Source organism: Pagrus pagrus (genome assembly GCF_965226575.1).
Source record: "Pagrus pagrus genome assembly, chromosome: 12".
Classification (NCBI taxonomy): Eukaryota; Metazoa; Chordata; class Actinopteri; order Spariformes; family Sparidae; genus Pagrus; species Pagrus pagrus.
In genome coordinates, this window is record NC_140196.1 from 14,970,686 (window position 1) to 14,986,514 (window position 15,829).

At 40.4% G+C, this 15,829-nt stretch overlaps 1 protein-coding gene across 2 annotated transcripts; it reads left to right on the forward strand.

The window, feature by feature from the left end:
- Nucleotides 1-2,746: 2,746 nt before the first annotated feature.
- On the forward strand, nucleotides 2,747-15,571 carry sppl2 (signal peptide peptidase-like 2). 2 transcript variants are annotated; one of them, XM_084370069.1, is made up of 16 exons: nucleotides 2,747-2,855; nucleotides 4,704-4,820; nucleotides 5,459-5,641; nucleotides 5,771-5,860; nucleotides 6,037-6,176; nucleotides 7,841-7,983; nucleotides 9,226-9,322; nucleotides 9,781-9,897; nucleotides 10,433-10,514; nucleotides 10,651-10,725; nucleotides 10,815-10,877; nucleotides 10,960-11,059; nucleotides 11,376-11,453; nucleotides 12,269-12,429; nucleotides 12,672-12,712; nucleotides 13,212-13,303. In XM_084370069.1, exons 1-16 carry the CDS (start codon nucleotides 2,808-2,810, stop codon nucleotides 13,219-13,221), a joined length of 1,545 nt encoding a protein of 514 aa, XP_084226195.1. In that variant the 5' UTR covers nucleotides 2,747-2,807; the 3' UTR covers nucleotides 13,222-13,303. The 2 variants fall into 2 exon arrangements, with proteins under 2 accessions (XP_084226195.1, XP_084226194.1); XM_084370068.1 differs by lacking the exon at nucleotides 12,672-12,712 and having other exon boundaries at nucleotides 13,212-15,571.
- The last annotated feature ends 258 nt before the right edge of the window (nucleotides 15,572-15,829 follow it).

Below are 15,829 nucleotides of genomic sequence, written 5' to 3' on the forward strand. Positions count from 1 at the left end.
TAAACACAATATATATTTTGATTTATGTTTATATATTATTTAAGGAACTTGGTGTGGTATCTACACATTTTTTAAATAATTCTCAGAGATCACTGAAAGCATACCTTGCATACTTAAACCTCAGTAAATTGTGAACTAAAAGTAGTCCTGAATTTGATGATCTGCTACCATTTAGGATGCCAAGACTCTTTTTTCTGGGTTTTTTTTTTCACTCAATCATACACAAATTACATTTTATTTTTCCTTCCTAAGCTTGATCTTACGGTTTTTTCTTATAAACCATCCTAGATTTAGGTGTTTTATGAAAAAAAGAGATTAAGTGCAATCATTTCTTCACCAGACTTACAGCGTTGTGGACTCATTTTTTAATCCACACTTAGACCATCAGGTCCACAGAAAATATATTTAAATAATTAATGAACATATAAAAAAGAAAAATGTTGAATAGAATAATAGAATAAAGATTATAAAGCGGAATATAAATATAATATAAAGAAGAAGAAGAAGAATTATAAAGAGGGGGGGAAAATACTTTTTGCTTGTAAGTTAAAGGTTTTTTAGGTTGTTATGTGATGATCAACACTGGATTCTTTACAGTTAAACAATAGCATGTAGTGTCAAAATTGACATCACTGCTCTGAAACAGTAAACTTTTTTTTTTTTTTAATTTAAGGAATTTTATAATTATAAATGACCCAAGCATCTTTTTCTGCATTTTAATCTCTTCATTTTAGCACATATTGGACAACATACATGCTGATACAGATATATCTGTGACAGGTTTATATCAGCTGATAATATTGGCCAGAGCAGAACTGCTAAATGAGACACACGTCAAAAGCGCCCCTTTTATTGTGAAGGCAGAATTCGCTGAAGTTCCGGTGATGTTGCACTTGATGCAGGTAAATATCCGGCAGCAGGACGAACATATGGAGTGACATCATGCTGAGTGAATCAACCTGCTGCAGTACGTCAGTGAATAACAAGATCCAGCATGCAGAGATAAAGACTGAGGTCATGTAAATAACACTGGTTACCTAGTAACAATAATAAATACACACTTATCACTTTAGTATTTGTCCTTAGACAGTATATACTATGTAAGTGTGGTTATGGTCCGAAATTACTTTAAAATACAGACTACTAGACACACATTATACACAAATCACAAGAATCAGCAATACCCAACCTAGATTTGGATGAATAACTTGACAATCCTGAAGGAAAGGTTATAATAAATGATATTAAAAAAAAGTATAATAACATTTTAGCTTCGTAGCTTTTATAATATTTATTGCCATTTAAAAAGATATTTTGTCAGTTCAACCTTACCAAACATTGATGCACCATTTTCCTTAATGACATTTTAAAAATTAATTTCATTTACACAGAAATCAATAAGCAACAGAAATTAAGCAGGAATCCCATCAAGTCACTATCTGCATGTTTATGTAACAAAATTTTCTACCCTTAAGAGTATAAAGTTAGTATGAGAAGATGCTGATTAGCAGTTATACTGGAGGCTATCCAGTAAACTGTACTTAGAGAAAATACAGAGTTAGGAATGGAAAGCCTTACCAGCCCTGTTAGCTCAAGTCTGACTTCAAGAGTCAATATCATGTGTTTCAGGCCAACAAATGTGTTGATGGTGTTTTTTTTTTTTTTTAATTTAATGACGACTTCTCTTTCTGTAATGTGCAAAATTGTTCTGGAGCTCTAAAGAGCTTCAACATGATTTATTACCAATTGCCAAAGTCTTTATTTATGTGTTTGTTTGTTTTGTTTTATTTTATTTGTAGAGGGACCATGTGCAATATTAAACACTAATGTTACCACTAAGTGCATTGTACCAGAGTTAGATTAGAGCTAATTAACATCTGCAGTCCCTTGACAGGTCAATATCAAAAACTTTACTGCGTTTAAAAACAGGAGAAACCAAAACCCTCCGTTGATTGAAAAATAAATTCACAAATTGACAAATAAAATCAAATACAATTTTTAAACTTATATAGAAAAAATACAAAAATGTTCAAATTCATCTGATAATGTGTTTTAAATATTAACCAAAACTACATTATTTATTTATTTGAGTTATTGCTGGCTACTTGTATGATCTATATTGATCTTGGACATGTGAAAGGTCTTTTAAGTTAAAAAGTCTAAAGTCCCAACGTCACATTACATCACCATGTCACACGTGTATAATTTCTGCCTGGCAGCTAGTTTGGCATGTAAGAATTGATTTAGCACAGCTGCTCTGGTGTTGTTAGCTGGCTGGCTCAGGCGTGTTTGAGCTGACCAATCAGAGTGGTCTGGGTATTCCAGAGGAGGGGGGAATACAGACCTAAAGCTGATGTGTTTTGAGAATTAAAGCCAGTAAACCTATTCTAGTAGTAACCCAATATAAAAGTATGAACCTGGAAATGAGCATAATACTGTATGTCTCCTTTAACAAGCTAATTTTATACTAAACCTAAACATAAAAATCAGTCAGTCAGACAGACCATAAAAGCTCAGACACGCCTGCGTTATTTTAACATAATTCGTTAAATCATACTCACAATGTTTTGTAAACCTGTTTTAAGGTCTTCACAGATTTTAAAGGACTTTAATTTTGTCTTCTTGACTGACTTCGACTTTAATCAATCAGGGACGTGGCCACTCGCTCGTGACGCTCACAGCCAATTAAAACCCCCGCACTGAGAAAGGGGGCGTGGCCTGTTAGAACAGCTGGTGGGGGCTAGTGTGAGGGGCTCGAGCCGAGCGGTTGGTTGGTCGATGGGGGAAACAACAACAAGCTAGGCATCATGAGGGTCCCTGAAACACTGTTCTGGGCCGCTTTTCTCATCCAAAAGGTGAGAGAGACCGAGTGTATTTCTTCAAAAACTGTTCCTCTGCGCGTTTACTGCGCACAGCGGCACGTGGCTGACACGGACAGATTGTGTTTTTTCCTGACGGGGTTCAGGGATTATTAGCTTGGATGCTATGACTGTTAGCTTGCGGAGATCACCGTGGGCCCTGGAAACGCACACAACACTCACCTTTTTCGTGTAATGTTAACCACTGGGGATTATTTCTGCTCCACCGCACTGTTGAAACGAACACGAGGTTTATGACAGACCGCGTTTTGGTCGGGATTAACTGACAATGCATCAGGAAATGTTAGCTAACAACTCGCATCATGCTACAGTTATAAACCTGGTAACGCGTCTGAAATGTAGGACTTGAGGGCAAAATATTCCTCTGCTCATCATAATGTCACTTGGTAAAATATTGAAACTAACTGTACTTTGACCCGCTGAGTCAAAGTTTAACCAAGGTTGACCGGTAGTTATTCTTCTCAGCGAACTATAGACTGTCTTTACAAAGAGAAAAAGTGTTTTATTTCAGGCACTTAGCATCATAATGACTGGAGTCAAGGCTTGGATAACAAAAGTCCATCTGACATTATCTTCTAGTTTATTAGACTGGCCTGGCTGAAACTAACAGCGATTCCTTCCTCAGTAAAATATTCAGTTTATCTTCAAGCTGTTGATTCACCTATATGTAGTTTGTGCTGTTGCTGCACTGTATTGCTTCATACTGAAACTTGTTCATAATATTGTGTCCATCCCATTTATATCAGATTGGGTATAATACATTCTACACATGAATAGCACTCACAACTGCAATTAAACACCAAAATACAGTGTACGTTTTATTACAATTGTTTAAAATACACAGGTGAAAAACTGTTCCTTTAATCAAAAGTGTTGTTAGTTTTCTCCTTTGTTGTTTATATAATTGTTTTCCTTTCAGAGAAAGAGAAAGTAACAAAAAAGAATAAACACTTTCTGTGAAATATTCAGTTCATATCCTATGAGTTAACTGTTCTGTATCATATTTTCAGCTATTAATCTTGCGTCGGTGGTGATGCCTCATACCACCCCTTCGTACTAATGGCCTTTTACAAGCTGCCAACAAGACTTTCAACATTGGACAAAGCCAAAATATATGTGCTGACAATGATCGTAGATTGCGTCGCCTCAAACTCATGTTGGTAGTGATGAATTCAGAAGTGTTGGACTGCTGCCTGTGCGGCTCGGTAGAGCAACAGAAGATGGACCATATGTACTACAGTGTATCATCTGTGGGCAGGTTCTTTAGTATTTGTGGTCTGTAGTGAACAAGGAGCGTGCAGCGTGCTAGGCCATATATATATTTTTTTAATAAGGTGGCAGGTTATCAATGAAATTTTACCTGAGCCATCAATCTGTTGTTGTTGTTGTATTAGGGTGTTATGTGTGTATTATATTTGGGCTAGTTTTCCCTCATGTAATTTAGTTATTTTTTTAAGAATCTAGTGTTTTATTTAAATGTGAAATTATCGGTTTATCTTATCAGTAATGGCTGAAAAAAAATCCATATCTTGCATCCCTATGTGTTATTATTTGGATTGGTGTTTTGTACACCCATGAATAAATGTAATTAAATATAAAAAACATTTAAAAATAAACTTTCAACTCATTTACTCCACTCTATTTACACCCAAGTATCGGTATTGTCATCGTCCCTGAAAAGTCCAACATGCGCACCAATTTTTAACTTGTTACAGGACAGCTCATTTGTGGCTGGAAATGAAGTTCAAGTCTATGATTCAAATATCAAAGTTACAAACATCTGATTGACGTTGAGTGATACAGACGTTGCTGTTGTGTTGACAGGTGGTGGGAGAGTTCGGCATGGCCCATTTCAGTGACAAGGGCAAGAGCAAAGGAAAGGATTACTGCATATTCTTCAACTCACAGTGGGCGCGTCTACCTCAGGACCTAAATAAGGCAGTAAGTGAGAAGCAAGAGGTGTAACTTATTCTTTGTAAGCAGTGATAATGATGATAAAATGCCTACACAGCCACACAGAACAGTGGGGATGAATTACGGTAGGAATGTGATCAATAAAATGTGTTTCAGGAAGCCTCGGACGGGATGCAGAAATCTGATCTCCACTTCAATGCCTTTGGCAGCTTCTTTCTGAACAGGCTGGAAATGTTTGAGATCTTTATGACTGATATCAGCCTGTAATGAGTCGCAGTAATCCATGCTGCAGGAAATAAATGCATGATTTACAGTTTCTAGGTCATGTGCAAGTAAATGAGATTTCATTTTGGGACATAATTGTATCATTAGAAAAAGAAATCCTCTAAAACAGTCTCATGCAAAGCTTTTTAAAATGCTGAAATAGTTTCATACATCCATCATCAAGGACAAGACTGTAACTGTATTGACTCCAGTCTTTTAGTAGCGCTCAGATCCGACTCGTTTTCATTTATTCAAGAGGCACTCTGTCTCTGAAAGCAACAAACGTATCCAGGCTCATTAGAAATTAACATTAACAAATGTCATTAGCAAGAAAATATTTTTTATCCATGTTGAGAATTTCCTCCAGCGCTGGTTAACATTCTTGAAATTTTGTCTTGAAGTCTCGTCTTCAGATCCATGACCTGACATCATCGGTCCTATGCTCACCCTCTGACGTCCCGGAGGGAGGCTTCCCAAATCGCATCCCCATGGTGATGAGAGGCAACTGCACTTTCTATGAAAAGGTCCGACTGGCCCAGATAAACGGTGCCAAGGGCCTGCTCATCGTCAGCAAGGACAGACTGGTAACCCTGCCCAGAACTACAAACATCCTAAGGCTGTCTCTTGTAGTCACTGTGCATCAAGATTAAATTGACTTTAACACTTCAGAAAACATAAATACATGTTTCTGTTTTCCCCGTTTATCATAACAGACACCACCAGCAGGAAACAAGACTCAATATGAGGAGATTGACATTCCTGTAGCACTGCTCAGCTACTCCGATATGCTGGACATAAGCAAGGTGAGACGGCAGATGGTGCAAATAAACAACCTACCTGAAGGTTCCTACTGTATCAGTTTTTGTCTTCATGATCACCTTTAAACATTTTACAGTCTACCTGCAGAGGCAATTGTGTGTAAATACAAAATGGATCTTTTAGCCTTCACCTGACTCAGTGCTGTTTCCATCTCCTGCAGACATTTGGTAAAGGAAGACTGGTCGCCATGTATGCACCCAATGAGCCGGTAGTGGACTACAACATGGTGATCATCTTCTTGATGGCAGTAGGAACAGTCGCCGTTGGAGGCTACTGGGCCGGCAGCAGAGACAGCAAGAAGTAAGTGGACACGATGGAGAGATGGACATCCAACGCGGGGTTATCTCTACATGGTTTAGATGCTCAGCTGAGTTGGACTGTTAGTAACGTACAGAAATAAATCTTAACACAGAGTTTCTGTTTCATCAAGTTAGATTTAAAGACCTTTTTATGTCCATACTGGCAAGAAAACCCAACCCATATGCGCTGTGTGCAGGTCGCTGACTGGAGTAGTAGTTTTTAGTGGATTCTGCTGGGGCCAGAATTTGGTAATGCTCCAGATGTTTTAACACACCATATTGGGTTTTGTCAGGCGTTTTATAGCTTTTTACAGCAGCTCTCTTTTTTTCTGACTTCACGTGTGACTCTAATCCCCTGATTTGAGCTTCCAATTTGTTATTTTCAACAGGCTTCAACAAAGCAAGTGTGGCGTTCTCGAGCCAGACCTTGTTGAACCTGCCCATATTTACCCTTATCAGATCAAAGTAATGTTAACAGATACAGTTTGTACTTCTGGAAGTATTTTGTTCATGCAAGGAGTTAGTCTACACACCACATTGCAACACACTAGCTAGTGTGCTCTGATAGATTAGAGGTTATTGGCTGTTTCTGTTCTGTTTGTTCTGTTTTGTTACACCGGGAACACATTTTTGCCCAAAAACACATTTAAAAGCGAGACTGGAGCTAATGCAAACTTTTAAAAGAATGTCAACTTCATAATCAGATCTATTTATAAAACCTATTTAAGACATTTTAAGGCATAAAATTCAACTTCTTATTTTCAGAATAGAAGATACCGTCACTTTCTGGGTTAAAATGAGTGTTTTAAATCCAAACTGACTGCAATTACATGGAAAGTATTACAAAAGTAGTTTAATTCATGGAAAGTTGAAGTCTTTTGAGGGGCAAAAATGATAGTTGATTTTCCATGATGATGCAGCTCATATGTATCATGTTCAGTAACAGTTTACCCAAGCTTGTCCTTTCCACAACATCACATTATTACAGGACCCAAAGTTTCCCTTTTCCTGTGCATGCCATGCTTTCAGTCCCGGTGGCTAAATTTGATTCAAAGGTTATTATCAGGGGAGTTATCTCCGGGGAAAATTAGTCACCGTTTTCTTGGCAAAGAAATAAAAGTGTCTGACTGTTCAGCTTTTCTCCTGGAGGAGAACGTCGTAGTTGTCTCATCTTTTCAAACCAAGCAGTCTGCATTGTACCGCTGCGACTCCACTAAAGGCCACTGTTGTTTATTTGAGGCCATGAGTGACTCACTGTCTCAAGCCAATCCCAGTCCGTCCTTCCTGATGGAGTTGCCAAGGTGACTGAGGGCACAGTCAGATGGGGTCTCTGACGCACAGGACCGCTGGCAAAAAACATTCTGGATTATGAGTTGTGTGTTTCGAACTCAGGAAGGAAGCGAGTGCCAGCCAGGCGGTCGAGCGATGGTAAATATTCACTGTGGATGGTCGGATGATCGTCCTGGCTGCTTTGGCGAATCACAAACCATCTGTGAATACTGTTTAACCTAACAAGTGAATGACAAAACCCGAGAGGCTGACTGGCTGTTTTACACAAGACTGTTTTGTTTAATAAGCTGGCACAAACAGATGAGTGTGCATAGATACCGATCGTTAGTCTGAAAAATAAGCGTGCCTCTCCGAATTTTGTTTCTCCTCATGCAGACGCTACATGAAGCACAAGAGGGACGACGGTGCGGAGAAGCAGGACGAAGAGACAGTAGACGTCACGCCCATCATGATCTGTGTGTTCGTGGTCATGTGCTGCAGCATGCTAGTGCTACTCTACTTTTTCTACGACCGCCTGGGTACAACACATGCACTCACACATAACAATCAAAGATATTAATGCTTTGTTTAAAAAGGCCTCTCTGTGCAGATCCACTTTTGTGTGAGCAATAGATTAATAGTGATTTCAGTCCCGTCTGCCCCGTATTTATTGCTGTGTGAGGGATGGTTTGCCTCTCAAAGCTAGTCTGTAATTTTGCCCTCGCTCATTGTGGTCTCGCATGACTCAGTAAGGCATTTGATTTGTTTATTGGTAGGGATGGGAATAGAGAACTGGTTCCAGTTGAGATCCAGTTTCAACCAGATCCATCAGAATCATGTGCCTCCGAGCTTATCTTTTCCTTTTATCGATGCCTGCAGAGAAAAGGCAATGGTCCAGATTGTGGCTTCATTTCACAAAGAAAGAAGACAACAGTGTTAGTTGTTATGTCTGTAAAGTGATCATTTCAAATAATGACACTAGTCGCACGAGTGCCACTACTTTCCAACAGAGTAGCAGCTTTGTTACTGAGGATAAATATTCTGTATCATAATAACATCAGCAGCGCGCAGTCAGGCTTCACACATTAACGCTTTTTACCACAGCCAGTTGTTGCAGCACGCTAATCTCCATTTCGTTTACGTCTGCTTCCCAGCGAGATGACGTGAGAGGGATCATGTGAGAGCCCAACTTTAGCCAATAATGAATGTGTCACATGTCCAAACTCCACCAAATTTGGCACTGAATTTCTCCTGATGCTAAAATATATTTTACATTCTCTCTTTCTCATGTCATCACTTCCCCACAGCATGTGTCAGATGGTTTACAGCAGGACGTAGAATCAGAAGATAGCTGGTGAAAAAGCCCAGACCATTTGAGCAAACGCTGGATAACAAAGTTACTCAATGATTCCTCCATTTAGCTCCACTGTAAACTTCCTCCAAGCTGCTTGAGCAACAGCGCACTCTTTATCCTCATTTCCTCTAGCAGAGCTGCTCAGTGTCCAGCATTGTGAGGCTGTAGATGCAGTTTACAGATCTGAATCTGTGAACGTCTTGAGTGCTGTGATCATTTCCCTGATAAAACTGATAGCTGCTGACAGCCCGCTGAGCGTCTTTGATCAGCTGTTCATTCACTCAGCACACTGATTGCTGGACACACAGTGGTGAAACTCATACCACCATTCAGATATTCAAAGTGTATTTCCACGTAGAGTATGAGTGGATATTATGTGATCATATGCACTGATCTCCTGCCTGCCTGCTGTTTCCTCTCTGTTCAGCCATTTGGGTCATAGCCATCTTCTGTGTTGCCTCCTCGGTTGGCCTCCACAGCTGTCTATGGCCTTTTGTCAGGAGACTCCCCTTCTGCAAGTGCAGGTGAGACACGTCAATATGTTTTCATAAGTTTACCTGCCCAGAAATCACATCAACACATGTCGTATTGTTTTCTGAGGTACTGGGTTCAGATCCCAGACAAGCCCCAATTTATAATAGGACCCAGCCCTCTTGGGGAAAGGGAAGCAGCATAAAACCAGATGGATTTGGTCAAATAAAGTTAGTTATTTCATGGATTGGGATAGCTAAATTAGATTTATTTATCTCACAGCTTGCCTTGCACACACACTAAAACATACATACAACATGTAGACACAAAAATAGATGAGTAATAAAACATAACGGCGCCCTGATGGTAACGGAAATGTCACCAACAAGATGAGGTCCAAAGGAAGCTAAAATGCTTGTCTCTTTCTGGAAGGGGTTAGTCCCTTAAGCAGATAAATGAAAAACTCAGGAGGCTCTCAATAAAATGCTTATGTTTATATTTATTGATTCAGGGTCCCAGAGAACAACTTGCCGTACTTGCACAAGCGGCCGCAGATCCGCATGTTGCTGCTGTCGGCCTTCTGCATCGGTGTCAGCATCACCTGGATGGTGTATCGCAACGAAGACCAGTAAGTGTCACGTTCAGTCACACGCACAAAGAAAAACCAGCCAGTCGCCACATATTTGGAATATATTTACATGTTTCATTAAGCCAGTTTGACAAGGAAGTGATGTTACAATCAATCTGACGGCCTGAAACACAGTTCCTCCCTGAAGGTTCCCGTTTCCTGCTGCTCTGTGAACATTCGACACACGGGCTGCACTTTTTGTGTTCGTCAAGTCTGAGAACACAACATTTAGTTTCTGCACATAATCCAGTCAAGAATAGTTTCAGTGTGTTAGTCCTTTGATACGTACAAAGGTTTTACACAAACATAAAGCAGATAGAGACAACAGTATCATCATGTGATTTATATTTTAAAAAGGATGATGTTTCTGTCTGTAGGCGAAGCTTTTCCTTAGTTGATTTCAGAACACCTGTACTCTTCTGTGAGTGATGCTTTTTAAATGTCTGGTGACATAATGGTAGCATTTTCTGTCTGTGTGATGACATGTTGTAAGTACATTATATGGTGACTCACAGTCTCGTTATGTGTCCTCCAGGTGGGCGTGGGTGTTGCAGGACGCCCTGGGGATCGCCTTCTGTCTCTACATGCTCAAAACAGTCAGACTCCCCACGTTTAAGGTGGTTGAGCGCTCTCATAAACTAAAATATATAAAACATTTTTTTGAGATTTTAATTGCGTTTCACTGAATAATAAAAGTTTGGTTCACACACCGTGTTGGTTTTAAACTTACCTGATGTGCTCTTGTCTCTGCAGGCCTGCACCTTACTGCTGTCAGTCCTTTTTGTCTACGATGTTTTCTTCGTATTTATTACACCCTTCTTTACAAATGTACGTCAAGACCGTTTTCACGTTATTCATGAGTCTGCTGTCTCTGTTACCGTGTCATGCTCACGTCACCCGTGACCTTCTCTCCACAGAGCGGGGAGAGTATAATGGTGGAGGTCGCAGCTGGTCCCTCTGACTCTGCCACACACGAAAAGGTGAGCTTGGTTTCAATTTCCTCAACTCCCCTCAGCTCAGAGGAGTAGCTGATACTAACACAGGTATTTGTGTTTCCTCCAGCTCCCCATGGTGCTCAAAGTGCCAAGGTTAAACTCCTCTCCCCTGGCTCTCTGTGACCGGCCCTTCTCCCTCCTGGGCTTTGGTGATATCTTAGTTCCAGGTAATGAACTGTCGTCAGACCACGACCACCAATATTTTTATTTTATTTAGCCACTTTATTTAGACTTTCCTTGAAGAAAACATTCATAGTTAATGCTGTATAATTGCACGTTGCAAGTATTTTCCTTCATTTCTTTTTTGAAACATTATACTTAATTTAGCTTATCTGGCATATTAGGAAATATTCAGTATTCATGTAAGATGTTATGAAGTGCAGGGAAACGCTTAAAATAATTAAGACTTAGTCCGATGTCTGAATGTGATGAAACGTGGCTAAATTATTGATCTGAATGCCTCTTTGTTGTGTCGTGTGTCAGGTCTTCTGGTGGCGTACTGTCACAGGTTTGACATTTTAACACAATCCTCCAGGATCTACTTTGTGGCCTGCACGATCGGTACGTACCTGTGTGGCGGGTTGGGAGGGGTTGTGCTTGTTGCTGCAGTGTTATGATGAGCCCCATTTGGACAGGATTAGTGTTACAGGGGGAGGTGGGGAATAAAATATTACAGGATGTGGTCTGTAATAGACATGGACATTCGACTGGACCCAGCAAATAGAGAATACCAGTCCTTTACATCACAATCATTACAGTAGCCCATCAAATGAGCTTTTACAGCATCTTGCCCTCCTGATATTGAGACACATTTTATTTAACGTTTATCGCATATCCATGCACATGCATGTAAGCACCCATATCCCTAACCAATTTTGAGTAGTTTGAGTATGGAGTAACTCTAAAAAGTAAAAATCGTTCTGGGCCACCAACCACAGAGTCTACAATCTGCTTCGTGTTTCCACCTGCACACATTAATAGTCATGTGGTATGTGTGTTCAGGTGTGTTGGTACGGACGGTGATTATTTCTGAAACGGTGCTTAAACGCACTGTTTTTTGATGAAAACTCTGTTTTCAAAAATACCTGTCTGTGTGGACTAGGCCTTGAATTACAGGAGGACCAGTTAGTTCACTGAAAAACATCAGGTAACTCTGGCTCTAATTATTACTGGTGAAAAGGTAAAAAAATTACCCACATAAGCGTTTCAGAAGGGAAGGAAGTCACTCACCAGCACAGGTAACTTTTACATCTAGTGAAATAAATCCAGTGTGGATGTGGCTTTAGAGTGAAAAACCTGCATTAAGTTAAATGTTGACTGGACACTTTGAAGCTGTTGACCTGATGTGCCGTCTCTCTGTCTCTCTCTCCTGTCAGCGTACGGCATCGGCCTGTTGATCACCTTCGTGGCCCTGGCTGTGATGCAGATGGGTCAGCCGGCCCTGCTCTACCTGGTGCCTTGCACTCTGCTCACCAGCCTCGCTGTAGCTCTGTGGCGCAGGGAGTTGCCCCAGTTCTGGACTGGAAGTGGATTTGTGGTGAATACCAGTTTGATATGACTGCCTACCGCCTACCGAAGAACAAAAAAGACTTTTAAAAAAAAAAACAAGAAAAGAAAACACAAAAACAACTAGTTAAATAACATGCAGAGTAACGTAGAGTTTTAAGTTGAGTAACCCCTTTAAATAATTCCATCCGTTCCAACTGCCTCTTTCTGTTTCACTGTCCCCCTCCTTCCCTCCCATCGCTGCTCCTTTATTTTACTGTGGGTGTGCTCTAGTCTGCTGCTGAGGGCTCAGCTGTCTGTGAATGTCACTGCAGGTATTCATTTGGGCTTTGCTACTTTACACCATTAAAACATCCTGATCTTCCTTAAGGTTTCTTTTTTTTTTGTCATTTCAGTAGATGTCTGTTTTTTATTTTTCTGAGCTAGGCTAGTAGTGAAGCTATTATAGGCGCTCCTGGGGTTGTAGATTAGCTCATATGTTGTCTGTGTAGTTTAGTGGGACTTTCCTGTGGGATTTTCTTTGATATGCTTCCTCTTTCTTTATGCATATCTTGGACTGTAATCTTTCTGTACAGGAATACCTCTGACAACTTTAAGTCTCCTTTGATTTGGTTTAACTGATAAAGCAGGTTGGGATGAAAACAGTCCATTTAACTTCAAATCTAGCTGTGGACAGAGGAATCACTGTATGATCTTTGGTTTTTGTTCGTCTTATCTGCAGCTTTTCTGTCTTCTGTTATCGCCATGACATTTTGTTTTCTGCCCGACACAGTTCAGCCATCTTATATAGACACTTCTTTTTGTCCCCTGCAGCCTGCCATAGCGCTCACACCCATCAACTGTACACAAACCGCAGCGCCGCAGATAGAGGAGCCCCCGACCAAACTGGACAAGCAAACCACAGAAGCCACCAATCAGAGCGAAGACTCACCCCGACAGCCGCCTCAGGAAACGCCCCCAGCTGAAAAAGACGACGAGGAAAACAAATCTGACTGAAAGGACGTCTTGTGCGGCATTTAACATTTCACTTCATTTTTTTTTAATGTTTTGAGTTTTTTTTTCTACATGTGTCTCAGTCATCGGACAATTTAAGTACAGACGTTTATTTGCACTTGGTGCGAAGGGAAGAGCAGAGGAGCTCTGTGTTCTCTGAATGGCTGGTTCAGCGGGGCAACGGGATTGGACACACGAGGCCGAGGCATTAAAACTGACAAACACAGCAAGTTTTAGACCTGAACAGCTGCCCCAACACCTCCTTTGACAAATTTACAATCTGCACCACCTCTAAAAGGAACCGAAAAGCCAAATCTGGACGCTACACGAGCTATTTAATACTCAATGCTCCCAATAAGATGAAGCTCTTAACAGCCCTGAAGGCCCGGTCACACCAGCATTTAATATGGCAAAATCAATTCAATGAATGGATTCATTAACAAGGTGAATCCACAGGAGTTATGTAGAGCAGCAACAATAAGTTCAACAAAAGAAAATGAAAAAAAATCTATTTTGATAATTGAATAATTGTTTTTTTTTATGCAAACATGCCAAAGACTCGCTGGTTCCAGCTTCTCAGTTGCAATTTTAAAGCTTTTCTTTTGTCATACATGAAAGTTAATTGAACAAATTTGGGCTCTGAGCTGTCGATCGAACAAAACAAGACGTAAAGACATCGGCTTGAGCTCGGAGAAATTATAACAGACATTATCACTATTTTCTGACATTTAAGACACAAAAACGAATCAACTGTCATGTAATCTGCAGATTATAAACCGATCCAAACTGTCAGCTGCAGCACACCTCGTCCAAAATGCTGTTAAGAGTCAGTCCAGAAAGCTTTTCATTTGGAGCATACTCAACCCTTTATTCTCAAAGCACACTAATGCTCGACTTGACTCGACACGCTTGGGGTAACGGGTACTTTCTCGGTTTTCTGCTGCAGCTGGTACCCCCTCAATGTCGGCTGGATTCTCTTAAACATCGGAGGCTATCCTTCCCTTTTTAGATCCTTTCATTGGTAACTAAAGAGGAATGTCTGCACTTAAACGTCAACTGACCACAACTTGGTTTTGCAGGCTGACATTTTTCAGAATCTGGGTGGATTGAATGAAAATAAAATTGAATTCTCAAGTTGCAGTTGGTGTGCAGGACCAACCAATCATAGGTTTTAACTCCATCAGCAACTGAAAGTGAGAGCAAACCATTTTGCCAGCAGACAACCAAAACTGTTCCAAGCCAGTCAAGTCGGGCAGAAATTCAACAATATACTCACACTACATAACAAGTCATTTGATTCGTCTTTAACCCTCCATCACGCTATAAACGACACCAGAGTCAGAAGATGAAGTACAGCAGTTAACACGCTTAAAAATGTGGTGCTATCTTGGTTGTTGACTGAGCCAAAGCGATCAGATTTGTTTTCTTTAAACTGAAACGTTTGTTACTTTTGTTATATTTTGTTTCGCATGCTATGATTTAGATTTTTACCCTTCATATACAGTAAAACCAGTGTATAATCTTGGTTACATTATTGGTGGTGCGACAGTTAAAAAAAAAAGGAAAACCGTTGGCCACTGCAGATCTTTCCCCCTCTGATAGTTACTCATATTGTCTTAAGAATTGATTTTGGCCTTAATGTGTCCGTGTCGGGAGCATCAGCAGAATGTGTCATGTGTTAAAGTTGCTTTCTGAAAAAGTACTGTACTCTGACGATGTGCCGCAGTTTAATGTGTGAGCTGAGGAGCGAGTGACGGGTGTGTTCATGTTCATAGGTTAGTTTGTAAGAAGCATTTGCACAACATTTTTTAATTCATGGGTCGACAGAAGCTGTCGGTTCGTGTCTGTATATGTTTATGTATACTCATACAGGTTTAAAGAAACTGAAACAAAGGTATCGATATGTCAAATATTCATCCTGCTTCTGTTTTTGAAGTCCTTCTCTGACCACACTTCGATTCTGATTCTCAGCAATTTATCACGCCTGTTAAAGTTCAATATCTCTGTGTCGAAGCTGAGGTCAGAGGTCAAATGAGAGCGGTTTAGTTGTCTGGATGTGCCCTCGCTGATTTCCAGGACATGAGGAGATTATTCATTCACCAGTATCGTTTGTTGTCACCAGGTGGTTTTTAACGCCTCTGTTGAGGAAAACATATAATAAACAAACATTGTATCTCATATTTGCTGCGTTTTGTCTTTGCTGCACGATATAACACCAAATTAAAACTGATAATGTTTGAATGGCTCAGCAGCAGCGTCACTCAGGATGCTGTCTGTCAGCTCTTGTAGCTGTTGATGCAGTGCATGATTCAGCCCTTCGCAGCGGTTTCTGAGTATGAATGCGTCTTTTCATCCAGCTGTGAAAAAGGTCCGCTGCTGTTCAGGCTCTGCAGAGATAAACAGCAGTGTGACAAAGAGTCTCTTTGTCGTTTCAGTTT

Excerpts from the sequence above, each read along its gene's own strand:
- sppl2 (XM_084370068.1), top strand. The coding sequence starts at position 2,808 with ATGAGGGTCCCTGAAACACTGTTCTGGGCCGCTTTTCTCATCCAAAAG. Across the intron at positions 7,984-9,225 it reads CTTTTTCTACGACCGCCTGG|CCATTTGGGTCATAGCCATC; the intron begins GTACAACACATG and ends CTCTCTGTTCAG. Across the intron at positions 10,726-10,814 it reads TTACACCCTTCTTTACAAAT|AGCGGGGAGAGTATAATGGT; the intron begins GTACGTCAAGAC and ends TTCTCTCCACAG.